The sequence below is a fragment of the Channa argus genome, chromosome 14 (assembly GCF_033026475.1).
Source record: "Channa argus isolate prfri chromosome 14, Channa argus male v1.0, whole genome shotgun sequence".
In the NCBI taxonomy this organism is placed as follows: Eukaryota; Metazoa; Chordata; class Actinopteri; order Anabantiformes; family Channidae; genus Channa; species Channa argus.
Window position 1 is genome coordinate 23,991,739 of NC_090210.1, and position 27,746 is coordinate 24,019,484.

The 27,746-nt window shown below is 42.1% G+C and overlaps 1 protein-coding gene across 2 annotated transcripts; it reads left to right on the forward strand.

Annotated features, from left to right (window-relative positions):
- Nucleotides 1-340: 340 nt before the first annotated feature.
- On the forward strand, nt 341-27,274 carry LOC137098659 (enhancer of polycomb homolog 1-like). Of its 2 annotated transcripts, XM_067475141.1 has the most exons (15): nt 341-668; nt 3,879-3,965; nt 13,691-13,850; nt 16,106-16,251; nt 16,460-16,666; nt 17,136-17,284; nt 17,503-17,647; nt 17,920-18,084; nt 18,388-18,477; nt 18,673-18,821; nt 19,049-19,494; nt 23,022-23,134; nt 23,248-23,386; nt 24,001-24,358; nt 25,718-27,274. In XM_067475141.1, exons 2-15 carry the CDS (start codon nt 3,951-3,953, stop codon nt 25,788-25,790), a joined length of 2,355 nt encoding a protein of 784 aa, XP_067331242.1. In that variant the 5' UTR covers nt 341-668; nt 3,879-3,950; the 3' UTR covers nt 25,791-27,274. The 2 variants fall into 2 exon arrangements, with proteins under 2 accessions (XP_067331242.1, XP_067331241.1); XM_067475140.1 differs by lacking the exons at nt 341-668; nt 3,879-3,965 and adding an exon at nt 5,498-5,941.
- Nucleotides 27,275-27,746: the final 472 nt, after the last annotated feature.

Genomic DNA, 27,746 nt, shown 5'->3' on the forward strand with positions numbered 1-27,746 from the left:
TATTAAAACTGACATTTTTATTGAAAGCATCCACACGTCACTGCTTAATACATTGGATAAGTACTCAAACCAAACAACTCAAAAGTAAAAAAACCGTTAGCCTGAAAAGGTGAAACCTGAACTTGAGACCGGAAACAGATGTTAGAGACTGAAAACGACCTTTACTGGAACCTAAAAACTGCTAAAATCTAACGCTCGGACTCGGTTTCAGCCAATCACGTTTCGCTCCAGCCCCTGGGGAACGTGACGCCTCGAGCCCAGGGGCTCTCCACAGGTGATTGGTGGCCTGCGCTGTCCAATCAGCGGCCGTCTCTTGCAGCAAAGTTGTTAACCCCCAACAGTAGCACTTTGGTTTCCACCTCTCTAGTTTCACCCTGCTTCACATCGACGGGAAAATAGTGACTTTTCGTCGTCGGATAAACGCTGCTGGACGTGGAGCGGACAGCGACTCTTCACAGCAGGACCCCGGCTCACCGTTGGCTTTTTGTTATGAAACCAACTAGAACAAGTAGCAGAGCTAACAGTAATGTTAGTGGACTCCCTGTGTGGCTCTAGCTGCGTCGTGTTGCCTGGCGTTTCTGGTTTTTTCCTACTTGTGACTTGTACGATTTTTACTCGTTTTTTTTTTCCTCCCCCAAATCCCCGACGTGTGCTCCATTATGGACTCGGTGAGTATTTGATGAGAATGTTTTGGAGTTGAGTCGACGCCTGCTTTGACACGAAGGCCCATCGTGAGTAGTGTTTCTGGCATCAGATGATTTCATACACGCAATCAAATTCCTGGCTGGTCAGCTGGATGCAATTCAGCGCTAAAACCTCAAGCCCCTAATCACTTTGGCAGCTCCCCAAAGCAGAGTGACGGCGCTTTCGATCGATGTTGGCAAACATACATGTTTTTAATTGTGTAAAGAGAAAGATGTAGTTCACCAGTTGTTACATTAATGACAGATGTTGCTGACGAGGCGAGGACAGGACAGAAGGCGGATGTAAAGAGTCGATAAGTGGCTTGACATGATCTCATATGAGGGGTTTTCATCATCTTAGTTGCAAATGTAACATTGGCTCATAGGCATGTGGGGTGTGTGGCTAAACAGTGCTAGTCAGCCCTTGTGGTCTCTCGGGGAATTGCTCGGCCCTGGTCTGCATGGGTCTGGATCCCCTCAGATCCCCAAAGTCCTAAAACACCCACTCATCCCTACATAGGCTCAAAAAGTGGGAGAAACCTTCATGAGTCATTTGGCCTTGCTGTAAAATGGAAGTTTGGGAGACCTAAACCCAGCCAGGGTCAGGACTGCCTCATGTTTGCAGAGCCATCATTAGAAGTTAATACTCATTGGGGAAACTGTGCTTATAACGTCAGATAATTGGGGTTTACTGCATCCGATCTGACAGGTGAGATGTAAAAAACACAATGAATTGGATTTCCTGTGTTTTCCTCATTGAGTGATGATTGTGTAAACGCTGTGGAACAAACCCCACCCACATGAGACATTTGTAGACTGGACACATTATGTGAGGTAGAAAACTGTTGGTTAAGATGATCTGTTGTTCGGTTTTATGTTTCTAGAAGGCCAGTCGTCAAAGTCACAAACGCTAATTCTGATGTTCAAAATATGTCACTCTAGATTTTGTCATTTGTAAATTATCACAGGGCACTGACAGGCTGATCTTCGATTCAAATGTTCACTTTTTCCTAAACGATACCTGGACTGCTATCTGTAAACATAAAGAATACTTCAAGGCTTGCATCCACTTATTACTGTGTAGCATGGGATGAAAAAGCAAATATCAGTTTTATAGTCACTGTATTATATGCACTTTAAAAAAAACAAGTATTCATTCACTTTTTGCACAGTGCATTGTAATTAAAGACACATTTTTAAGTGGATGAAATGTAAAAAATGCTGTGGTTCAGTGGTAGGTCATTGGGTTGGGATGCAGACGGCGGCGGGTTCGAATCCCGCCCACCAGGTGTGGCCCCAGCCACCAAGGGCAATCTTGGTGCCTGTACCGAGCCGGTCCCGTGCCCGGACAAAAAATAAATGGGAGGGCCTTCGGCAGGAAGGGCATCCGGTGTAAAAACACATGCCAAATCAACGTGTGGCCGTTGATCTTAGTCTACATTAAATTACCTAAATAGACCATAATCACAACATGGAATATATGCATAAATATCACCAATTAAAAAACTTAAATTATTTACAACAACATCCAAAGCCACTCCAGATTGTGGTCAGGAGCATCCTGATGCATTAACTTTACTTCACATATGTCTAAAAGTTGCATCGATTCCACCTGTGGTGAAATAAAGTGACTGGCTTCTGATTAGAAAAGGCTCCACAATAAACCCTAGTAAAGCCCTTCAGCCAAGTGGTCCCATAATGGTTTGTTTTTATTGTTTTCTTCCTGACTTGGCTAGTTTGCCACGACCTCATTGGTAAATCATTCTGGATAAAAGTGTTTGCATGATATTAGTTATAAAACCCTCTTCTAAAGCTTTGGGTTACTGGGTGTACCTTATCATAAGCTCAATAATTAGACTACAAGATGGAGGAAAATTGGGAACCACCTGGTCTTTTCTAGAGTTGGACGTCAGGCCAAAAAGAAGGGCCTGGTTCGGGAGGTTAATAGAGCCAGTGGTCAAATTGACAGAACAAAAGTCCTCTGCAGTGATTGCAGAACCCATTGGAAGGAGAAACCGCTCAGCAGCACTCTATCAGAAAGTCTTAATGGTGGAATGGTTGGATGAAAGGATACCCTGGTTTGATGAGGAAAGAGTCTCAACTCTGCTCAAATTCAAAGAAATCCTTCAAGGCAGCCATATCCTGGTTAACCTTTCAGCATTATGGTGGCCCAGGGCATCTAAGGTAATGCTAGACTGGCTTCAGGACAAATATTTCTTTGAAAGGCCCAACAAAATCCTTGAACTTTACTTGAACTGTAGAAAACATCAGTGGAGAGATCTGAAGATAGCGGTTTAGATGTTTCCCTTTCAATCTGACAGCACTTGAGATGGTGTATCAGGAAGAAGGAGGGGCAGAACTTCACAAATACTGATGTGAGAAGCTTGTAGAGACAAAGGGATTTCCACACATTCTTGGCTCAAGGATGGAAATGCTGGGGTACACTGAATTTTAGACGAGCAGCTATGACCTCATGGCAATGGGCTCAAACAGATGAGCTTGTTGAAATAACAGCATCATCATTAATACAAGATCCTGACTGCTAAATAACAAAGGCAAATGTCTTTTAAATTGGTGACATGTAAGTCACTAACACACTGAGGGAGAGTGTCACTAAATAACTGAGGGTTTTAATTGCAAAAAGACTTAATTTCAAACAGAAGTTAATTCAATCACTGCAAGTCAGAATGAGGAGACTTTAATAATCACTGGTCTTCTATTAGAAAAATAATTAAGTTTTACTTCACTTTAACCAAAAGGCCAAGTAGTTGTCATTGTTTAATTTTGTATTGTATGACACAGTTCAGCCATGGTACTGGTTACGTTGCATCCAAATAACAACTCCGTCTCATTCACGTGAATGTTATAGCCAGAGAGAAGAGATTCTGGCCTCACAGAGCCAGGAGATAACTGACCGCGTCGTACCAATTGTCCAGGACAGTCAATGTACGGCTTATTAACACTAGATGACTCAAATTTACATTAGATTCAACTTTGTCATTAAACGTGTGCAAGTAAAAGGCAACAAATTGCAAATTAAGCCAGAATAGGTTGAAGTCACTTCATGCTACATGCCCAAGGTGGTGAGCATATGTTTAGCACTAGCTGAGACAACCTTTTCCTAAATCTCAACAAAGAAAAGACCTTAGAAGTTGAGTTGTTTTTGCTGAATGTCTTTTATCTGTTGACTCTCAGGTTCTCGAGATGCCCTCAGTGGATTTAATGAGAAGAAAACCTCAGCCCCCCTGGTTAGACACTGGCTAATCCATGTATCATCAAAAGGTAAGCTGTTATAATGATTGGAACTTTTTTATTCTAACCTTGATACACTTATGTGCTTGGCTCTGGTTGTTGCTAGATCAGCCTCCGAAAGCCCATAGCGTCATGGCAAAACCTAATCATCACCGCAGGTGCAGCCACGTTAAAGTAAGATGGTGGTATCGTTGTGGGGGTTTGACTGTGCTGAACTCACCCCAACTCGAATGAAATCCACACTTTCAAAGCTGCCAAGTTTTGGATGCAAATATACTGTATAATGTCCTGACAGTCAGCTTTGGCTGTCAGACCAGAAGAGGGCGACATTGTTCATGTCACAAGGCGTCTCACCTGAAGCAAACACGTTTTGGTTATTTGTTCCCCTGTTGGGCTGTTACAGGATCACCAATAATAGACGTGGGTCAGTGAATCGAACTAGTTCTTTTTACTGGAGCATTTACAAATCTGTCATTTCAGCTGTATCATATAATATGACCTGCTAGTATTTTAATTTGTACTACCTACCTAATTATGAATGAATTGTCGTGCAGTGCAATGCGTTGTGTTACTGGATATTGTAGCATTGCTTTGCCATGCTGTGATTTGAGGGGACCAGTAAGACAATATGATAATGTCAATATGATTTTATGGATATTTAAAATGTAACTGCTCAGCAGAAGTGGTAGAAATACAAACTCAAGGTAAAAGTGCAACATGTTCTTGTTTTACAAGTTGAAGTACCACTTTAAAGGACTTTTGAAGTACTAATATTTTACAGGCTCCAAAATTTACTTACATTGATTTCTCTTATCAGCATTTTATTTTATACAATATTGAATTTAATGCTGCTGATAATACAAATGTACAAGTCTAGTCAGAATTAGTTTGACATATTTCAACAGTTACTACATTTTATAATAATAAAACAAAGATTTTTTTTTGTGGAATTAAAAACGGCAGCAAGTAAAGGTGCAGATACTACAGGTACTGCCAGGTGGTGAATCCACATCACATTTATTGGTTTATTGCATCTACAACAAGCAACTAGTAGCTAAAATCCCTCAGAATTACAATGGAGTAAAAGGAAAATAAGATGCAAACACTGCGGTAAAATAAGCGGTGCTGGAGTAACTGTACTGTTCACCTGTGATGTTAGAAATTAGTCATCTTTAATCTCTGCTGCCAAAATGTTATTGTCATTTAATTAGTATTTATCATGTTTTGCCTAATGATAAGTTTATTTTTTGTCAATTCGTTAAAGCAATTTGCTTTATCTATTTGGGCTCATATCGTTAATTTCAGTCTATTTGCTATTTTCTTCGCTTGTATTTAGAGGATTCGTTCATTCATTATTTATTGACATCGCAATAATAAACCCTGAACTCACGGGATAAGCCGAAAAATACAAAAAATCCGGCCATGCCCAATGTTTATTTCAATAATTCATGTGCATGTGTGGAGAGGAGTTAGTTTGCTAGAAATGCCCCCTTCCCCCCACCCCCGCAACGCGCAAGCGCTCGGGACCGTGTGGGAATGGTCGGTCCACGAACTGGGGGTTGGACCGCTCCGAGCGAAACACAGCAAAAGAGTTTTAAATGTCCGCCATGTTGTCCATGGCGCACTGAGCCAACGATAGGGAGCGGAGCGTCGGAAAAAAACAGTCCGAGAGCGAGCGACCAAGATCCGGGCCTTCCCCCGGCTCCGTTGGCGACGCCCTAAATACAAGCTACAGCCATTCGAACGTTAGAGTAGAGATTAACCGCACAGAAACATCCATGAAAGCTCCACTCGGTACCGTTGTGAATATTAGGAGATCGGATAGACTTATATTGCATCTCGAATTGTGAAAAATGAGTAAATTGTCGTTTCGGGCACGGGCGCTGGACGCTTCCAAGCCACTACCCGTCTTCCGTTGTGAGGATTTACCCGACCTACACGAATATGCATCCATTAACCGGGCAGTGCCGCAGATGCCTACGGGGATGGAGAAAGAAGAGGAATCGGTATGATTTAAGCTTGTAAAAAATGTGAATTTATGCCACTTGGTTTTATTATTTTTACACTATCAGAGGCGTCCCTCTAATTTTTTTTTCTGCGCAAGCTTTCACAAAATGGCCGCCGATTTTCTCAGGAGAAACACGACGAATTTCAGTTACAAATGCCTCGTATGGGGGACTCGGGCGCCTGCTTGGGGGAAGCGGGGACGACTTGTGTCGGTATCGGACAAAATATCCCGGTTTCACCGCCCGGTTTATGTGTGAGAAGGTTTTCGGAGCACAAAGGGGTCACGTGATTCGAGCAGTGCCGACATTTTGTCTCGTCTGTCAGGACGGGGCCTTGTGTTGGCGTAGTAGCAGAGGAGCAGGGCAAGGGGGAGCTAGTGGCTTCCGATGAAATGTGGCGTCTGTGGCGCTACAAGAACGAAATGTCAACACTGCTGCCATGCAGTGGGACCCCCGAAGCGATTTACTACGTTTGTGTTTCTGCGTTCTTCGGAGGAACCGCGCTCTCCGTGCCGCCATGGGGCACATCACTGTTACAAGTGATGGACGTGGTGGCAGATGATGCGGCCCCTCGCGCTGCTTGTATGGATCCCACACTGTGGTTAATGCAGTTGTCATTGTTAAAATGCACTGGGTGTATTGATCCCGCTCATGTAGCGGTCTGACAGGTATAATGTTGAATCCTCCTGTCTCACACCGCTCGGCCTGGAGGTTTGTCTTCAGTATAATAACCCATGCGGACTTTTTCGACCTGGGTCACGCAGGGGACATGGTGTGTGTGCTGCATGTGGGGGAGTTTGTAGTCGTGGCTGTGGCTTTACCACTTGTACATGGGATTATTTGTATTTTGTCCCCCAAATAAACACGGCATACCTGATCCATAAATCAAATTTCCCCGTGCTTGTAAATTTAGGAAATTAATAATTTCCTGAAAGCTGCACCTGCCACAGAGCTTTGTTGTTATCTATAGGATGTAGTGGGCTGTTTGGAAACTAGATGCTCCCATGGGAATTTGACTGTGTTCTGTTTCTCAAACCGTTTGACTAAACGCCCTCGTAAAGGCCTCATTCTAGCTCCCGTAAGTGAGGTGTTTGCTTCTCCAAGGCTGCAGCGTTGTACTTGAAAGAATATAAAGACAACATATTACTACATTCATCTCTGCTTAATACCGTTATTAGTCACTGGAAGTATGTTGCATCCTCATTGCTCTCGTAGAGGTTTCTCTCTGTGTCAAGGGTTCAGTGTGTCAGATGGCACAGCAGGCTGGCAGACCAGCGGTGCGTGGTGCTCAGGAGGAGATCAGGGCAGCAGGGGGGGGGTGTGAGTGTTGGGGAGGGGGCTGTCACTTCAAAGTCTGTGCATTGCTCAGCTGGTGTTCTTGGTTATGTAACTGTTGTATTATCATAAGAGGTAGGCCGAGGCCTGCTACTCTACATTTATAGCAGAATTTCTGCATCACAGTTTAGTTGGAAATGTTCTTTGATTCATTGGTGGATACTGTATGTCATCCTTGAGATAACTGTGTACAATTTCAAGTATGGAGTGACTGTGTATAAAGTCTTTATTTTTTTTGTGCACCTAATTGTGACTAACATTACATTTGTGCTCATCACAAGGGCTGTAATTCCTGGACATCCAATGTACTTGAAGTGAAATTTATTTTCAACAGTAGTGAAACTGTTCTAAGAAAGCACCAGATTTGTATGTGCCGTTGCCTGAAATGAACTCACCACCCACTTCATTAGGTGAACCTGCACAGTGAGTGTATATTGACTATCCATATGACTGGAGGTGTAGTATGTGGTCCCACTGTGGTTCTGCTCTTCAGATGAGCTTGTGTAGAGCAGTGTGTAAGTGGGCCTGTGCTTTAGTCCTGCACATTTCCAGTACTTCGTCAGCACGTGGCTGCAGGCTTGCTTGCTCTGTAGCTGCTGGCCTTGCCTTTGAGAAGTTGTACAACTCAACTTCAGCATGTGGTTTTGTAATTTGCCTGTGTGTCTATAGTGTGGCTGGTCTGAAGGGTTGTCACCGCTGAAATCCCTTCAGCACGTGCAGACTGTTTGTTTTGGACCAGCCACTTTTCTTGTGTTTGAAAGTGAGGTCAGTGTCTGCGGGCCTGGTGGAAACCCACAGGCATCTACGTTTACTCTGCATGAGGATGAAAATGAGCTAAAATGTGAAAGTATCTTGGGGCTTTAGTGCGACTTAGAGTTCATGGTCTGGGACCATTTCATCAGTATTTGAAGACTGAGAGACATTAGCAGATCTCAAAATGTGGTGTTTGTGGGGCAGCTTTAAGTTTCTCACTGCCTCTATTCTGTCTTGGATCAGCTGTGTAGTTTAGCTCCTCTTCACACCTGCGAGAAAGATGATGCCAAGTGACATGAGACTCTGGTCTATAGCATCTGTGTGTTTTGCTGTGCACACATTAAACCCTTCACATGAAAATTCAGGTTTTAGGTTCTGTTGTTTGAACCATTTTGCAGATGTGTTAATTTAACAATGTTGGTTTCAGAGGCTGTAGTTCAACAGTATAGCATCAGAGACATCTGCTTTTTAGTTTTGCATCATTGAAATAAATAGGGTGGACAAACACTCATTAGTTGTCTATAATGTAATCTGGTTCAATAGCATTAGAGATGACATCCTCCAAAATGACTACAGCGGAAAGAACACATTTAAACTAATAGAAGGCTTTAGATGTATTTGATAATGTAACAAGAATCAATTCCATCTATATTTTAAGGCACAGAAAGATTTAATAAGATAAGTTTTTGTTTTGTGGGGTGTTTTTTTTTTTTCCTTAATAATGCTACTGATATGTTTTATAAATGCCTTTTTTATGTTCCTTTGTCTTAAATAGTTGCAGAGCATAGTGGAAGCTGCACCTAAACCTGTAAATGTTAGGGAAAAACCATAGTTAATGCCAAATTTACCAATAGGATACTACACGGGTTCTCTCTGTACATCTTTAGTCTTTATTCTGTAAAATGCCTTGAGATGACTTTGTTGTGAATTGGCGCTACATAAATAAAGTTGAATTGAATAAATTACATTAAGAATGATAAAACCCCACTTAGTAAAAGTCTAAGTTGAATTAGTGAAATCTGCTATTGGTCTGCTTTGTCTCTCACCCACTCCAAGCAGTTTTCTGTTGAATTGTACGTGGGAATTGTAGAAAGTTAAGACGGCCTCTTTGGTGGATGACACATCATGACCTCTGATTGTGGTGTTATGCAATTTTTGGCCTACGCTCAAGTATTTTGTTTTGTAGCTGCTGTTTATGTCCTTTTTTACCAATCCTTTTAATTTATAAAAAGGAAAGTTGCTCAATTTATGTTGAAACTTTAGACTACATACTGTTTCAATAACCACTGTCAGAAATGTAGTATGATGGCTACCATTAACTTCTCATGTCGGTTTTTGCTGGATGTAAAGACTCATGTTCTCCCACGCAGTGCATAAAAGTTTCTGCTGTAGATGTGCATCCTTCAAAAGCCAGACCAGACCATCTCCTGGGGCTGTCTGTCATGCTAAGTGGCATTTACAGTGTCTGGGACAGTAGCTGTCAGAGGCGAGACAGGAGAAGGTGGAGGCGGCTCTGGTTGCTTTAGACTTGACAGTGATGGATATGGTCATTTTGGAAGGCTATTTCTGGACTCCTGTGTGAGAAAGCGAGTCTAATAGAAGAGGTGTGTGTGTGTGTGTGAGGGCACAGGCCAACGCTCTGTTCACCTCGGTTTGTTTATTTGCAGACAAATAGTCATGACTGGGAAAGTAAGCAAATGTTTTTGCTTCAGGCTGTTTGATTTTTATGAGTTTTCCCCTCATTGTGGAGGGGCCTGAGGACGCTGAATCATTTGCCGAGGGGAATGTTTCTGTTAGAATTGGATAGGCACAGGAGGGAATGACAGCAAATGCTGCCAACAGTTTGAATGTGTTTTGAGTTCTGTATGCCAACCCCTCAGGAAGCTCTTACAGTAAAACTGAAAGTCTGAGCTTCCTTTCGAGATAAGGTAGAAGTTTCATCCTTACAAGACGTCATTGGACCATAGGCACTGCGTAAGTGTGAAACACACATTTGCTAAAACTTTAAATGGTTTTGAAGTGCTGTGGGCATGGTGAAATAGACTTTTTATATTTTAGGATTCACCATTTATACTTTATATTTATAGATCACGGGGACAAATCTGCATTCTTCAGAACAAATTTAACTGGAGAAATTGGGTTTCTTTAATCACCAAACCAGATTTAGGAACCGACTTCTCCTTAACATCACCGCCAAAGAATCGGTTTAGTCAAAGAAGTGGACTATAACCAAGTTACTCAGACTGCATTTGAATGCACTTAAATGACTGAGATTCCCGACTAATCACCATAGCATCTTTTACACACGCACTGGAATCCTGAAAGATTGGCACACACATGTCTGAGATGACCAAGACACTCCAGAGATTATCCAGACCTTATCCAGACCTTATCCTACAAGCCCCCTAGTACAAAATCTGGATTTTGTGCGTAAACCATGCTAGGACCACACCGCTCTTTCCTGGCTCGGTTGACTTTTGAAAAGGAACAGAGCCATGAGATCCAGCTCCCTTCAGCACTCCGGCATTAGCTTACCATCTTCATAGCACCGACAGTATATAACTACTTAGAATTGACAGTGTCTTATAAGTTACAAATTATACTGTATATTGTTAATATCCCATTATCTTTTTAGGCACTTACTTGTTAATCTGAACAGCCAATTGTAGTAGTGGGACACCAGTCTTCTTTGCTGAATTGCCTGAAAAGCTTTAGGCGGTGGTCTAGTTTGCTTCAACAGTGGCTGGCACACTGCAAAACTAGTCTGCCCCATGGCCTGACGTTTGTCGACCACCAACCCTTGGCTGTTGCATCTTGTCCCTCATAGCCTTAGAAGTTTTATGTATAGTTTTTGTCAATAGGAATTGAGTTAAATGTATTGTATCCTTCTAGATATATGTTGCGAACATTATTCATATTTACCATATAGTTACTTATGCAGTTCAAAACCTGTTGAGTCTCTCTCTGCAGCTGACCGTATGTTATACAGATGCTTGCATGTGAAATACAGAAATGGCCAGTGAATAAAAGAACCTATGAATAAGAAGCGCTCAAGGAAATATTACGTGGTTTTTGGCAGCAGAAATGGGTGGTTGCATTTCTCTGTGAATAGCAACCACAACAACCTATTAGTGTTCAGGGACAAACTCTTTTTCTTTCTGACTCATTCTCCCACGTTTGTCTACTTTCTCTAGGCGCACATATTCTCCACCTCCCCCATTTGTCCACATGCACAGGCACACACCCTCTCTCCAGAGAAAGGCCAGCAGCACGCTGCCTTGTTGACAGACTGCCTGCCTGCCAGTGGCTCAGTGCCCAGCTCTGGGCCAAAGGCTCAGGCTATTACTACGACTGACTGGGACTATTAGACAAGTAGCCTGCCAGCAAACCAGTTAGTCAGCCATCCAACCTGTCTGCCTTCTTTCCAACACAATCTCCCCGTGCAGGCTTGGCAGCAGCAGGCTCTCGTCACACACACTCTTGTAGATAAGACCAACTGACTGTGTCACATTTTCCTCGATTTGTAAATCTTGAGATGATGTTGGATTCGTCCCTGTGTAGGGCTAACCAGTAATTTGTTAATTGTATAAACATTAACTTAATGACTCAATGTCCAAAACCTCATCTGGCATTGACATTGTCTACCATTTGACATGGGTCAGACATGTTTTAGAGGCCCAGAGACTTTCAGGTTTCAGTGCCACGTTGTGCGTTGTGCAAGTGGATAATCACCAGTTTCCGTGTAATTGTTTGTTTACAGGTGTATATGTGGCTTGTATCTGCATGACTCGGTGTGGTGTTTCCTCCCCACAATGACGAGGTTATTCAGATATGTTTCAGTTAGGCAATGCTAGTTTGGTTTAGTTCTTTCACAGACCCGGTCTAAAACTATGGGTTGTTGGATTTATTTTTAGTTTTAATTTTTATTTCATTTATTTATTTTGCACCTTTTTTGTAAAGTTTAGTTTTCTTGGTCGATATTTGTTGGTCAATATTTGTTTGGCTGTTTCTTGTAGAGAAAGTAAATCGCTATCAAATGTTTAATCTTTTCCTGTAGAAAATCAGCTTTCAAACTAATTTAATCTGCTGCAGCACGCACATTGTTCCAGATATTGATCATTCAGATCAGTTTTCACACTTGCTTTGGATTATTCATGCTTCCCTATCCCTGGCCTGTTCTCTCCATCACTTACTTTCTCTGAAGATTCGCTTTGTGTGTGTGTGTGTGTGTGTGTGTGTGTGTGCGCAAGAAAAAGTCTCATCTTTGGCCTGTCACTCATTGTACCTGTATAAATCCAGCACGTAACAGCGTGGTGCAAGATGCTAGCAGGCAGGGCATTGATGGAACGCCATAATCAAGTGGCTGGCATAGTGTACTGAAACATCTGTGCTGAATACAGCTGGAGGCACCAGAGTCAAAATGGCGGACGCCTCCAAAGGTGGCTGAGATGGCAGAGCTAAAATCCTGTGGGACTTCCAGATACACACTGACAAACTAGTAATAGCCAACCAACCGGACATAGTAGTTGTGGACAAACAGAAGAACAAGGCTGTAGTAGTAGTAGTAGTAGATGTAACAATCCCAAGCGGTAGCAACATCAGGAAGACGGAAAACGGGACGTTTGAGAAATACCAAGGGCTGAAAGAAAAGTTACAGATGTGGAAGGTGAAGGCACAAGTGGTACCTGTGCTAATAGGAACACTGGGGTCTGTGACACCCTCCCCCCTTTAAACTGGGACAGTGGCTCTAGCAGATTCCAGAACCAACATCTGAGCTCTATGTCCAGAAGCTTGCAGTCCTAGGAACAGCCTTAGAAAGCATTTCAGGTCAGGTGCAAAAGAAACTTTGTACATTGTCTAGAGTTGCCCCCGTGCACATTTAGCGTACAACAGGGGATTGTGTCGGACACTATTTAATCTACTGAAACTACTCCGTTTGGTTTAGGTGAGGGGTGGTGCCTGGGTAGAGCATGCAGGAGGCACTACATGACACAATGTATGCAGCAGAATTAAAAAAAAATAAAAATGTTTACAGCACATAAAAGCAGCTTTAGTCATGTAAAACAAATGTCAACAGATCCACTCACTTCTGATTCCTCCGGACAGCGACCTGATCTGTTAGCACATGGGATCAATCAGACATTACATGTAGTCAGTAAAGTATGTTTAATGTCTGGTCCACCTGATCGGGACATTTGTGTGTTGCAGTGCATATCCAAGAACAGCTTGGGGGGACATGTCACAGTTGACAAATGAACTTTTTGAGTCAGTTTTTCTGAATTACCACATAACTGGCATTTATGTACTGAATGTTCTTGTTTGTTACTGCACACATTTGTGTTGCAAGTAAGTTATCATCCTAAGCAGTTTAGCCTGCTGCTCCCTCAAAAAGCAGCACACTATTGAACTCATTGATCCAGTCCTTAAGCATTGAATTGTACCAGACCTTGATGCATCACTCTGGATCTAAATAGTATAGCTACAATCTCCTTCAGCTGTGCAAAGCTGTGTTTTCAACCTAATGTCGTAACTTAATATCAGTATCCTGGATTCAGGAGAAACTTGTGTTAAAGTAACTTCTTCTGGTTTAATCTATTTAACCACACATTTGGTAAGAAATCTCTAGGCAGCCATGTCTTACCTCCGTCTTTTTCTTCGTAGGAACACCATCTTCAGAGGGCCATCTCGGCGCAGCAGGTCTATGGCGAGAAGCGGGACAACATGGTCATCCCAGTACCCGAGGCGGAAAGTAACATCACCTATTACGACTCCCTCTACCCTGGGGATTACAAGATGCCAAAGCAGCTAATTCACATACAGCGTGAGTGAGCTAATGGCAAATATATGATGCAGAAAGCTGGTGAAGTGTAGTGGTGTGAGGCCTTGACCATGTTTATTTCCTTCAGTAATGTCACAATAATGCACTTTTTAAAAAATAAAGAAATTAAAGCCGATCTCTGTCACTTGATCAGAAGAATGTTTGTAATGTAACGTCTTTAGTTTCCCTCAGGGCTGGCGTGACAAAAACAAGACTTAAGTGACATTTAAATTCTTTCAGTGTTAAAAGTAATACTGTTGATCCCATTTACTGACTCCCAGGTGTACTGTAAGGGAAGGACAGATGTTTGTCAGTTATTCATCCTTTTAAGTGCATCAGGCATGTGATTTATAAGCTCTAGGCTCATAAATCACGGAGTTGTCATTTTTGTCAGAGAAAATAAATCTGAGAGATTGCTTAGTTTAGTAGTAACTATGTCTGTGTCAAAGCTGGTTGTCATGATTGTTTCTCAAAGAGCAATTTGCTGCCCCCTAAACTCAGGGTTTTTCCTAGATGGTCAAAACATGTGGAAAAGTCTGTGTGTATTATAAACTTTTAATACCCAAAACAAAAAAATCAATCTACAAATACAGTATGTAGTCTTATTCCATTTGTATAAGCAATTTATTCACCTATAAACTTGTAATGTGTAATTTCACGGTAAGTTGAAAAAACATCCAAAAACAAAGATGTGCATAAAAATATTGAACCTAAAATAGTGAAAGTCAAAACAAAAATGAGATAATTCCCCTGGTAGCTGAGTTTGCTGTTTTTACCCGATCTGTCGTTGTCAGTTACCTTGATAAGACACAAACATAAAGTAATTTTCCTTTATTACATTGGGACTGAGGTGATGGATTTTAAGCTGAAGCAGCATTCTTGCAACAATCTGAATTGTACATTATTTGCTCTGTAATGCTAACAACTGTAGCCATGTGTGCTGGATGGCAGCAGGTTTTACATTTAGCCGTGAGGTGCTGCGTTTAATTTAAGCACAAATACCACTGTAGCTGAGATTGTGCAGCAGGGAAGTTGGAATGAATCTTTTGGTTTGTGACAAAGAGCACGGCTGAAAACTGTTATGAATGAGGAACTTAACTCACCAGACCTTTTTTATTGCAGCTGTACAATTGCATAGCTGTATCTGCACAAATACTGCATATCTAAATGAAGCGTCTGTAAACAATATTGCAGGCTCCATTCAGTTATAAAGTGCTGGGTTAGTCAATTCCCTCGTTTCCACTTCTTACCCACTTTACTGTGTGTGCTGCCTGCAGGTTTCAGTGTAGGTTGTTTCTGTGGTCTGCAGGTTCTGTGGCCGTCCTCTCCTTAGGCTGTGGATCCCAAATTGTGCAGCAATATTGCTGTGAACGTTTTATCATCCAGGTAGTGGTAGACTGAACAGGTTTCCTACTCACTACAGCTGCTACTCTGTCTGCTTAAGTTCACTCTTCATTTTTCTCATAGCCTACATATGTGACCAACCTTATGTAACCAGTGATTATACCGTGGCCACATTATATTGTAACATGCACAACATTAACATTATAACTTATTTATTATTAAATATCTTGCGTTTATTTTAAGAACTATACTAAGTAGATCTGGATGCAACAAGTATTGTTACAAAAAAATCTCACCATTATCACAGTATTGGATGTGCTGCAAAACACTTAATCCTTTTTTTGCGCAGAACAAAACAGAGAATTGCCTCTGACAATCTATTGCAGTAATTTTGGCAGAGATCCCACCTGCTGGATTTTCTGGGAGTCTCCTGCACATTCATAGCAGCTGCCTGATACCTGCAAATTATAAATAAAATTAAACATTTGTTCTCTTGGACCTGTCATTTGCCTTTGTAACACTGTGGCAGTCTCTTTTCAGCAGCTCAGGTGTGTGAGGTATTCTGAAAAGGTGGTAGTGTGTGTAGAAGCTGGATCGTTTGTATATCCAGTCACAGACTGCAGACATTTTCCCCAAATAAGACGACTCAGCCCTTCTCATGTATTTGAGAGAGCCAGTCACATACATGCAAGTGTGCACGCCTGGTGCAACAATACACAGCATTAGTTCTGTTTACCTTGGGACCATGACACCAAACACAAAAGAGTGAGTCGTATGCTAAAGTGTTACAAACCATAGTGCTTTCAATATGTTATACGAAATGATATTTCAAAGGGCCTGAGCTGTGACATGAGTGAACGTGTTTTGATATGGCTCCATCATGTATGCACCATGTTGAGGTATTATCCCTGCAGCTTTCAGCTTGGATGCAGAGCAGCCAGATTACGACCTGGACTCCGACGATGAGGCATTTGTTAACAAGCTGAAAAAGAAGATGGACATCAGTTTCCTGCAGTTTGAGGAGATGATAGACCGGCTGGAAAAAGGCAGTGGACAGCAGGTTAGCAGTTTGTCTCTGACAGTCATGAAATAATTGTAGCAGGTCAGTGCAAAGTGAGCTTTAGAAATGGTGAAATGCCTGCATTAAGTAGTTTATAACACTAAATAGAAACAGTTAGACAGCTTCAACCCTTAGTACAAATGTGACTTCCACCACTGTAACTGTATCTTATCTATTAAATTGTAAATTCTGTTTGTACCTTTTTTAGCTGGTGAGTCTCGCTGAGGCCAAACTGCTACTGAAGGAGGATGATGAGCTCATCAAAGAGGTCTTCGACTACTGGAGCCGCAAGAGGAAAAACAGCAAGGCCAACTCGCTCATCCCTAACGTTAAGCAGGAGAAGCGGGACGGCTCTAGCACTAGTGATCCCTACGTGGCCTTTCGACGGCGCACAGAGAAGATGCAAACCAGGAAGGTTAGTGTCTTTGTAATGACAATGTGTTCATTTAATGCTATATTAATTCCTATGTTGCATTATTCATACTCTCTGGTCCATAATGCAGCTTTGTGTGCTACATACAGACTGTTGCTTGGACATGTTTTTGATTCCATTAGATTATTTTTCTGCCTAAATATTATTTTGCAAGGACTTGAGTGTTGGATGCTCTGGGATTAGATTCTTTAGCACTATGACCTTCTCATGGTGTTGCAGGAATTACTTAATCATGTTAGAGAGGTGGTCGTCTTTGAAAGAAGATGCAACTATGAAATTGTAATTCATTTTGTTGCTCAGTCAACTGATCTAGAGCGGCTTTGCCATGTTGTACACTTTAGATGTCCAAGCTGTGTTTTTAGATTGAATAAATTATCTATACCTGGCTCTTAAAATGTGTAGGTTCATGGTCTTTTTCTTAAGTGTTGTGCATCAACTTTCCCACATTCAGAATCGCAAGAACGACGAGGCGTCCTATGAGAAGATGCTGAAACTACGCAGGGATCTGAGCCGAGCTGTCACCATCTTGGAAATGATCAAGCGGCGGGAGAAAAGCAAGAGAGAGCTTCTGCACCTCACACTGGAGATCTTTGAGAAGAGGTGAGTCTGCCTCTGCCCATACGACGCATTCATACAGAAAGGAAACATTTAAACTTTTTTTTTTTTTTTTTTTCCCCCATTTGTTTGATGTTGTGCTGTTTGGCACTGTATGAAGCATTAAGACAAAAACTAACTTTGCTAAATGAAATGTCTAAAATGTATTGACTGTTGGATAGAGACTGACCTGTGAAAAATTACTTTGTTCCTTCTTTTTTCAGAAACGTCATGTCAGACTTCGGTGGTGAGGTAATGGCAGAGGTTCTGGCTGAACGGGCACTCGTGAGGCCTCAGATCATTCCCCTTGTCCCACTCACTAATCAATACCGACACCAGGACCACATCGACAAGGACCACAAGTCCAAGGTGAGGCCTTTGAGTATAGGACTCTTGAGAGTTTCAAAAGCATCAAGAGTGAACCAATATGCATTTTAATGATTTATGAGGCTCCTCCAAGTGAGAAGGATGAAGTTTTTCTTGCACATGTAGGCAGGTGAATGTGAACTTTCTAGGCACTGTAAACACATTTTGAGCACTTGGTCTTAAAATGTAGTTGTAGCATTTGGGGTGTGTTTTAACAAGAACTGTCTCTTAAGGTGTGTTCTAACATCTCATAACTTATCATCTTTCTGCCATAGCCAGAGAAGATGGAAGTTCCCCGGCAGAAAAGGAAATACGAGAAGAAACCGAAATTGCCGCCACTGTCATCAGGCACACCCCATCATTCGGGCCCTGTTGTCTTCAATGCCAAGGACCTCAACCAGTATGACTTCCCCAGCTCAGATGAAGAGCCTTTATCCCAGGTAACGTGTGCATAGACAGATGCTTATTCAAGCTATGTTATACACGCTATGCAGAAATGACCACATTTCAATAAATTAGTTTGAAAGTTGAGAAAACAGAATTATAATGTGTGTTTCTAAATATAATGCACTACAGCCTTCCAAAGAATCTTCCATCTCTTTACTGTTCTGCCTGTATCACTCCTCGCCCCGTCCTGATTGGTCCATTCAGTATTGCTAAACAACAGGAGGTTATTGACTTTAACTAGAACCTCTGGCTTCAGGTTTTCTAAATTTCACGATTCCCCTGACTTGTGTCCACAGCTGCACTCAGGCTCGTCAGACGCAGAGGAGGAGAACGATCCAGATGGTGCCTATGCCTTTCGCAGGAAGGCAGGCTGCCAGTACTATGCTGTAAGTAACATCACCTTTAGCTAGAAATAGTTTTCCCTATAGTAAAGGACAGCACAACATATTTAAGGTTCTTGTCAAGAGTTTATGCTTTTAGTACATTCTACACAGTGCACACAAACTTTTACTGGGCTTGAAAACCATCTAGGAATTGCAGGGAATGTAATGGGGGTTTAGGTTTATCCTTTCTGTCTACAGGCTCGTCAGGATCATGTGGGTAGCTGGCCATGGTGTGGTCCCTGGGAAGGAGGTTTGGCAGAAGCTCGCTTTCGCTACAGTCTCACCACTCTGACGGTGCCACGGCTCTGCCTGGGAATGTCCCGACGGCGCGTGGGACGAGGTGGAAGGTCAGTTCACCATTTACAATGCTCTGATAGTATTACACTTTCTCTTTTCCAACAAAGGTGCAAGAACTGCTGAATTTGTAAGACCTAATTACATATAATAATATCTTATGACAGTACCTAATGAAGAAAGTAAATGATAGTTGTACTAACACAAGAATCAAACTGAGTATGAAGCTGACGACAGTTTGTCCTTTTTAAAGAGTGAGCTGACTTTCCTTGTCTCTCAGGGTTTTGCTGGACCGGGCATACACGGACCATGACAACATTTTCCACGGACTTGATCCAGAAATACTGGACCTGCCTCTTCCTCCCTCTCCTCCTCCCCCTTCTACTAATACTACTACTACTACTACTACTACTACTACTACATGCTCGCCGGCCGCCGCCAAGTTTGCCAGTACCTCAGAAACAAATACCTCAGACAGAAGTTCCTCCCCGCTCTCCTCTCCCTCTTCCACGGACCTCAGTCAGATACTGTTGAATATAAAGTCATGCCGATGGAGGCACTTTAGACCACGGACAATACCACTACATGAGCTGGATAACGCCCACCCGCTATTCAGGAGGTTGAGTCGAGACTTGAAGCGCACAGCCTCTGCCTCTACGACAGGTGGACAGCCGCATGGCTCTCAACGCCTGGGAAGGGTTTTTGCTGCACCCGCACCCACTGCTGGTAAGTGGCTTGACACCTGTATCTTTACCACATATTACCTCACTTCCACTGTGGCTCTTGTTTAACTTTGTCTTCACTGGGAGCCTGTGCTAAAGCTGCACAGTGACTATCCATTCAACCTTATTAATAGGAGGGAAGATCCTTTTAATAATTCTGATGTCATCGTACTATGGCCTTAGCTTTACCTGGAGATGAGCTGACTGCTGCTCTACAGGTCACAGAATACAGTGTAACACTGGAGGCAGACAGAACTCTTATTTTTAAAGACAGACATTAACTGGGATGCAAACTTTCAGATTATATGTGCAAATAGGGTACCAACGTAAAACATGTTAATCTGTAAACAGAAGAGAATTGGACACACTAATGTGTGAGCCAACAGTGCATTGATGTAGTGACAGTTGTGACACTGTCACTATTGTTGGCAAAGCTCAATATAGGCAGGTTGGCAGGTTCTTTTAAGCAGGTGTGCTGCTTGTCGATGTTCCGGGTTGAAATGTCATCACAGATCAATTAATTCTGTGATTTTAAATTAATGCAAAGCCAAAATGAAACATTGGATTTGGGTAAGTGAGGAAATTAAACCGAACAGTGAACATTAAAAGGATTGAAAGTAGATTACTAGATAAAACTAGTAATTCATTGGTTGTGTAGATGGAGCTTTGCTTTTTCCATTTACAGAAACCAGTGGCACAAATAATGTCCGAGTAGAGCTGTACCTCATTTTTCCTAACTTGCGCTGTTAACACTTGATTTGTTGAAGCTATTAAAGCGTCAGTCAGCAGTGTGATGTGGCTGAATGGTGTATGAAAGTATTGATTAAAAACACCCTCAAACACTGGCTACACTTGCTTTCACATTTACAAGGTGAGGTTGTGCATTTAAATTCTTTCATTCATGCACATTTTTAAATTTTTTTTATCGAGGTGTAGAGTTCTTTTAATGATATTTCTGCCGTCAACCTCACTCCACACGTTTGGATAACATTTTATTTGTGCTTAAAGGGAAAAACCCATGTTCCACCATGGTGTATTTATTCCTACGCAATATTCCCATTACTCTTGATGATCTGTTTCCTTGTTTTTGTACGAAGTCTCAGTTTGTTGAATGGTCTGTTGATAATGGAGGATAATTGCAATTGTGCTTTTGGGGGGTTTTACTTAAAAACAATCGGCTTAAATGAAAGGGTTTTTCCTCCTGATCATGTTGGAGATGTCCACATGGAACATTGAAGTAGTAAAATTGTTTGACTAAATACTGATCTGTAAGTTGAGAAATACGGTTTGTCTTTTTGTAATTTAGGTGAGAAATAATTATTCCAGTTGCGTGTTTCTTACTTATTCTTACGAGTTTTTTTCTGTTTAAATTGAAAGACCAGTTTCCGCTCATTCCTCCAGCTTTTTTTCCTTGCTGGACATTCGCTGTGGGTGTGTGTGGGTGTGTGTGGGTGTGTGTGGGTGTGTGTGGGTGTGTGGGGGTGTGTGGGGGTGTGTGTGTGTGTGTCCGGCCATTAGGTGTCAGTTTAAACTTTGGTTGATGACTACATTCATGAGATTTGTTAGTGTGTGGAAAATGTCCACAAATGCAGACTTAATGCTACAGGTCCTTTACAACAGCTGTTTTTGTTAGTAAGTAGCATACAGAAACTAAATGGTACAGATTTCATTAACACCCCCATGCAGAGTATCTATAGTAAGGATTGTCAGCAGAAGGCAGACGTATACAGGTTAGTTAGAAAAGGTGCATGGTTTCGAATAATAAAGTAAAATGAGCACAAAGTGTGTGACACAGAGGACGAGCTGTGACTTTCAAATGTGCAGGTATAAGAAGTAATCTTGTGTTCTCTGAAGTAAAGGGCTGCAAAGCTCAGAGGGAACACGTGAATCAATATCTTGCAGAGGCGTTAAGTGACGTAATACCTTGAAGTGTGAAACCAATGCTGCATAATTAATATACAGCCAGGGAAAGTCCTCAGACCACTTTTTTTTGCGTAGGCTAAAAGGATTGGGATGCAAATAAGGCAGTTGGGGAGGGGGTGTGGGTACATTTTTCTTCAAACAAAGTGGTTATAGTCAGGCAAGCTGATACATTTGTTAGCTCACTTTTTTTTTTTTTTTTTAACAAAGGCTGGAATTAGATTAGATTAAAAAAAAAATCAATATTGAAATTGTAATAAAATGACTTGTGACGAGTTTGATTCAACATCAGGAGCATCTATCATCATTGTAGACCCAACCCCCTCATTCAATGACTTTACATCCTGTTATTTAACCAGATCAGCTAATTTCCTAACTGTCATGTAAACAGGCAAACTGGTTTCCAAAAGGGGATTAGGATTAGGGAAACTTGATTTCTTCAGGTAGAATTCTCCTAGAGACTGCTGATTTCTCTACAATGTATCCACATCACAAGTCTAATGTTATGCACATGCATCTCCAACAGTGCATGTGCATGACGTGAGATGCTAATGAGCAGCTGCTTGAAAGGCTGAATGAGGGAGAGCTCATTAACGTGGTGATGCCGCCTTTTTTTAAAAAATCAACACCTATCCAAAGTCTGACTGAAATGAAACTGTCATGTTTTTTTTTTTTTTAAACCCAGTTTGTGCTGTGAATCATCTGTGTCTCTGCATCACCACATAGATGGTAAAAAAAAGTCATAGGTAGCTATACAGTTAAAATCTGAAAACCAAAACAAGTCTGAAGTGAAATCAGATTATTTAGCTGCTGTATTTACACATAGACTTCCTGTAATCTTCCTCGCTGAACCAAAAGCAAGTTGGTTCTGCACGAAAGCTGGAGTAGTTGGATTATACACTGAGAAATACACTGACTTCCACTGTCTTACTGCAGACTAACGCTTTCAAACGGAGGGTGTGGGTTTATTTTTAGGTACCGTTCTTGCTGTTTGTCACCTAAATACTTGTGATTGGTTGCATAGTAAACAGTGGATTTATTAACCATAAAAGCATCCCAGAAAAAATGACATTTCTCTAAATGTTCAGCACTTATATAGCACTTTTCTACCTATTGGCACTCAAAGTGCTTTACACTGCTTCTTATTCAGCCATTCACACACACACACATTGATGGGGAAGCTGCTATGCAGCTGGCCAACACTCACTGGGGGCAACTAAGTTGGGCTTCAGTGTCTCACTTGAGAAACGTGTTGGTTCTCCGATCACATGTCCGGTCACAAGTGGTGACATGTGAACAGAGAACCGACATGTGGAGCCGGTTATCAAACCAGGAACTGTGGGATTGGTGAAGAACTGCTTTACCTCCCGCGACACAGTCGACCCCTCTTTTCATAAACTACTGGATCATGTTACAGCTGGTGTGGGGCCTGACAGTGCTGGAGCATCACATGCCAAAAGAGGAATGTTCATGTGAGAAATGTGTTGAGTTTATTGAGACGGTATTTCTAGGCCGCAGCATGTTTTTTGATAACATTATCACATTGAGAGGGAACTGTGCAGGACGATGAAATTCCTCTCAGATATGTAACAAAATGTTTGTCCCTCTCAGCTTTTACAGCCGAACAGTACCAGCAGCATCAGGAGGAGCTGGCCCTGATGCAGAAACAGCAGCTGGAGCTGGTCCAGCAAACCAACAGCATCACCACTGCCAACAGCACACAGGTCAGTGTGTCCTGGCTGTTAGTCCAGTGGCAGTGGTTCACTTTGTCTTCTTTGTCCTCAGCTCTTCCTCACCACTCACCGGTCACTAAAACAGCTTTCGTCTCTTATGACAGATCTTGGTGAACACATTGGACCAGGTCAGCGCTCAGTTTGCCGCCTCCGCCCTCGTCACTGCGGACCAACTGCTCTCTCTTAAAACCAAGGAGGAGCTGGCCCTTGGAGGTGCAGTCAACGGCGTCATCTCCCCCTCAGGTATGATAACCGAAGGCAGTGCTGGTGGTCTCAGGTTTTAATTTTTGATAAGTGTCTTAAAAGCAGTTGCAATCTGTATAAAATACCCAGAACAACAACTGTCTGTCAAATGAGTGAAGCAACATTCACTTCCTCACAAGATAAAACACCTGCATTGTTGTACATTTGACAAACTGGGTTTTCAGTTAGAAAAGCAAAAAGCACTTCATCCAATTGTAGTAATGAGGGCAAAGGTTTTACTGACTAAAAGAACAGAGACCACTTTAAAACAGATGGAACAAAAACCCGCAGCCTTAACCAATGATGCCATTTCAGGCTGCAGTATTTAGTTGGTGAAGTGTGAAAATGCAGTTTTCATATCCTTTACAGATAAATCATTTAAAGGAACAGTCACGTAATCATTGTAAAATAATTTGACTGTTTCTTTGTGATTCTGGTGAAGAGACATTGCACATTGTTGCATTTTTAAAGTTGAAGGACACTCGAGCTGCTTGACTGCAGGCTCTGAACTTGTGCCTCGGTCAGAAAGTAACTATTGAAATAACAGGATTTTCCTTCCAAGAACAACTTGTAATTAAAAACTTTGTGCCCCTTCCCCACCACTGACCCCTCAGGTGTCTACAAGGGCTTGCACCTCTTGAGCACAGTGTCCCCATCCCCTGCTGCCCCGGCTCCTCTCACCTCCACCCCACTGCCCGCCTTGCTCCACCCCTCTACCACCGCACCTAGCGCCACCTCCACTACTAGTAACAACGGCACCGTTCACCCCGCCACCAATGCCACCACCACTCAGGTCCTGCTGGGAAACAACAGCCTCCGTCTGGGTGTTCCCGCCAACAAGCGCGTCCATAACCCCCGGACGCTGAGCACCACCATGTCAACATCCGCCTTAAAGTTCACCCACCCAACCGCCAACTGTCAAAAACCCAAGGTCCCCACGGCCTCTGCCTCATCGCTGGACATCATGCCCAGGTGAGTAAAACACGTAACGTGTAATGACACTCGAGGGGGGTGAAACAAAAAAGACCACAGACAATGAATATGCTGAATAAAATTAGATATTCTGTGTACATGATGGACAGACAGACTTCAACAAAGAAAGTATAGTGATGCTGAGTACTAGAACATAGTACTCTGCTTTTGTACCAGAGAATGTTGTACTGGATACTGTTGGATTAAACAGAAGATTGAACCACGGTTTTTGGTTAAATGTGTATCTGCCAATTTCAACAGGCTTTTCATTTATTTAGCGAAATGTTGGAAGAGTTTACAGAATTCAGGATTATTACTATGTTATGTGTCAGTACAGCTTGTTATCTATGCTCCAAACACGTAGCTGGTGGCAGTTCAAAGCCACTTCCCACTGTAGGAACGGTAGCAAAGGTAATGTGAAGTGACCCAGCCAGTGCTGTCAGGGATTCTTTCCTGATGTGGACCAACTGGTCAATCTCACATTGTCCATCTTAATAAACATGGCAGATAATGAGATTATACAACAGTTCAGGAAGTGGTTTTCAAAAAGAGGCGGATATAAATAGTGGAAGTACAATTTGTGCTGTGGTGAATTACGTTCAGAATTTATATAGATCTTTACCGGCAAAGTATGAATACGAGAGTGCAAATACTCCACTACAACAAAACATCCTGCATCAGATATTACGCAAGAGTACATTAGCACAAGTACTGAGGTCAGTTAATGGTGTTTACTTGTCCTTGGACAGATCCATTCTCACACTGGAAGAATGCATTTCTGTCCATGTGGCTTTTGTTGCACGTGTGTGTGTGTGTGTGTGCACTGCATTAAAGAAACGAGTGTCACCTGTCTGAACATAAAGTAACAAATAAACCAACATATTAACCAGCAGTGTCTGGGAAGTTGACAAACGATACAAAATTGGCTGTGCATGAAACTAGCAAACCAGGAGAATTGTCTTTCACGTGCACAGTTGTTGTGGACACAAATGTTTGGTCTGAACAGTGATGTGTGCACAGATTCTGCCTGGGGTCTTCACAGACCTGAGCGCATGATGAAATGCAAGTCAATTCACAGCCATAATCCGACCTAGAAGATGTGACTTGAGACTTTCTTTATGTTAGAACAATGACGTGGAGGTAAAGTAGAAAGTAGCACAACATGTCCATTTCCCTTAGAGCTGCGTTGGTCAGGCCCCTCGCTCTCTGCATTAGCTCGTCCGTTATGGTAACATGAATGCAGGAGAGGAACACGAGCTAGTTCCTGCGGTGTTAAAGGCTCACTGCACGTTTATGAAAGTGCTCAAATGCTAAGTGCTCGCTGCTAACGGTTTGTCTTCTGTCTTCTTCTGTCCTCAGGGAGAATCACGAACAAGACAAGCCAGCACTAAACAGTCTATCAGAGAACACAGTGGCCATGGAGGTTACGTAGCCTCCCGCTCGCTGAAACGTGACTCTGTTTTTGTTTTTAGGTGCTATGCATCGTTCATTAGTGGTGAATGCAAGCGGTGGCAGAGTGAGCAAAGTGGGGTTTCCATGGCAACTGTTTTGGGACTTAATTGCAATGCTCGTCTCCTACAACTTTTTTTTTCTCTCTCTCCCCATTTCCCTCTTTGTTACTGTTAATAAGAGATCGTCTGTAAATTCTTAATATGGCAAATATATGTACAGTACTGCATATTTGTAATACCCCCTCACCCCTCACCCCCCATTCTTGTATATAACATTACTTGAATACAGAATTGTTCATTTGTGATGTTTTGCACTCGATATTGAAAAAAAAAATCAAAATTAAAAAGAGAAAACGACAAACTGCAACTGGTGCGAGTATGAGGTGTGAAAGTTGTACCACAGTAAAATGTCTGTCATCACATGGTGCAGAACCTGCTGTTTGATCTATTTATTGTGCCGTGTTTACAAAGGGTTTTTCCGTTCATGTTTTTTCTTTTTTCTTTTTTTTTAATACACTGTACCCCCCTCACCAGTTTACGTGCTGTAGTTGGTGTGTAGCTGTTTTTTGTTTTTTTTTTACTCCCCCCTCACCTTTTGGGGCGTGTGTGGGGGGGGGACGTTGCCGGGAGCTGGCCTGTAGTGGGCCGCTCCTCTGCCATGTTCCTTTTGTGTGATGTTGAATTCATGCATTCATCCATGATTCAGGCACAGCAGTAGAAGACGACAGGCGTGAATTTGTTCGTTGTAGGCATCAGTTTGTCAGTGGGTTAGTCAGTTTCCACACAGCTCTTCCACACAGATTATTCCTGAGACGAGTAACAAAACAATGGGGGTGATTGCTGCTTCTGATTTCTCTAAGCACTATATCATTTGTAATTGAAGCTGCTTTTATATGATTTTGGTCTCTGACCTGCACCAGTTGATCTGTTTTACCTTTGGTTCCTCTAAAGGAAAATCCCCCAACTCCCTGAATTTTTAAAATGCATATGTCTGTATCTCCAACTTCTTTTTGTTTTAATCTTCCTCACGAAAGACTTCATTCTTTTGTTACTTGTTCTAAAAACCCTCCAATGGAGTAAAAAATGCAGTAACTGACATTTAATATCATTCCAGCTTCTACATAATGAAGAAAACATGTATTGATGGGAGAAAAAACGTTTTCTCTCCTTTTTAAAACTCCATAAGGCTGAAAGGCCATGAACTACAAGTTATCGGGTGCCTTCACTTGGGAAATTTTAAAAAACAAAAAAAAACAACAGTCTCTTCTGTGAAGAGTTTGGTACTGAACAAGGCTACTTGTAGTTTTCTCTGTCTGTACCACGATCCCAATGCCCATTCCAGTGGCCCAGTTGGTTCATGAGATTTTGTTTTGTTTTTTGTAGACCCTTCCACCACACGGGAAAGATTAAAAATACTCTTTGTCACAAAATGAAATAAAAATCCAGGGCATTATGTGTTTTTTGACCTGCATGTCTTGTTCTTTTTTTTCCATCATCTTTCTCTCTAATGTATCTTGCAGTGGACCAGTTTAAATGAAGCCGAATTTACTGACCACAATCCTCCAGTTAAAAGCTGTTTGGACTTTCTGGGAGTTTTGCATCTGTTCTTTGTAGCTGACCAGTTGAGTCTGATCTGCTGGTCCCTCAGCCAGCGGAGACATAATAAGGATCAAAAGAAACCAGGAAAAAACTGAACCAGCACCTGAACCAGCTGAAAGAACAATGATTAGAAGAACCAGCAGAGTACCCGATCAAGCAGGGACCGTAGAACTGAGACAGAACTAAACCATGACTGTAGCTGACGAAACTAACAGATGCGTGATCTAGAAGAACTTACAAAACCTGAAGGAAAAAGCAGAGACAGTAGAACTGACAGAACAATACGTATAATATGAGCCGTGAGTCAACAGCACATTTAGTTGACATTGAAATGATGG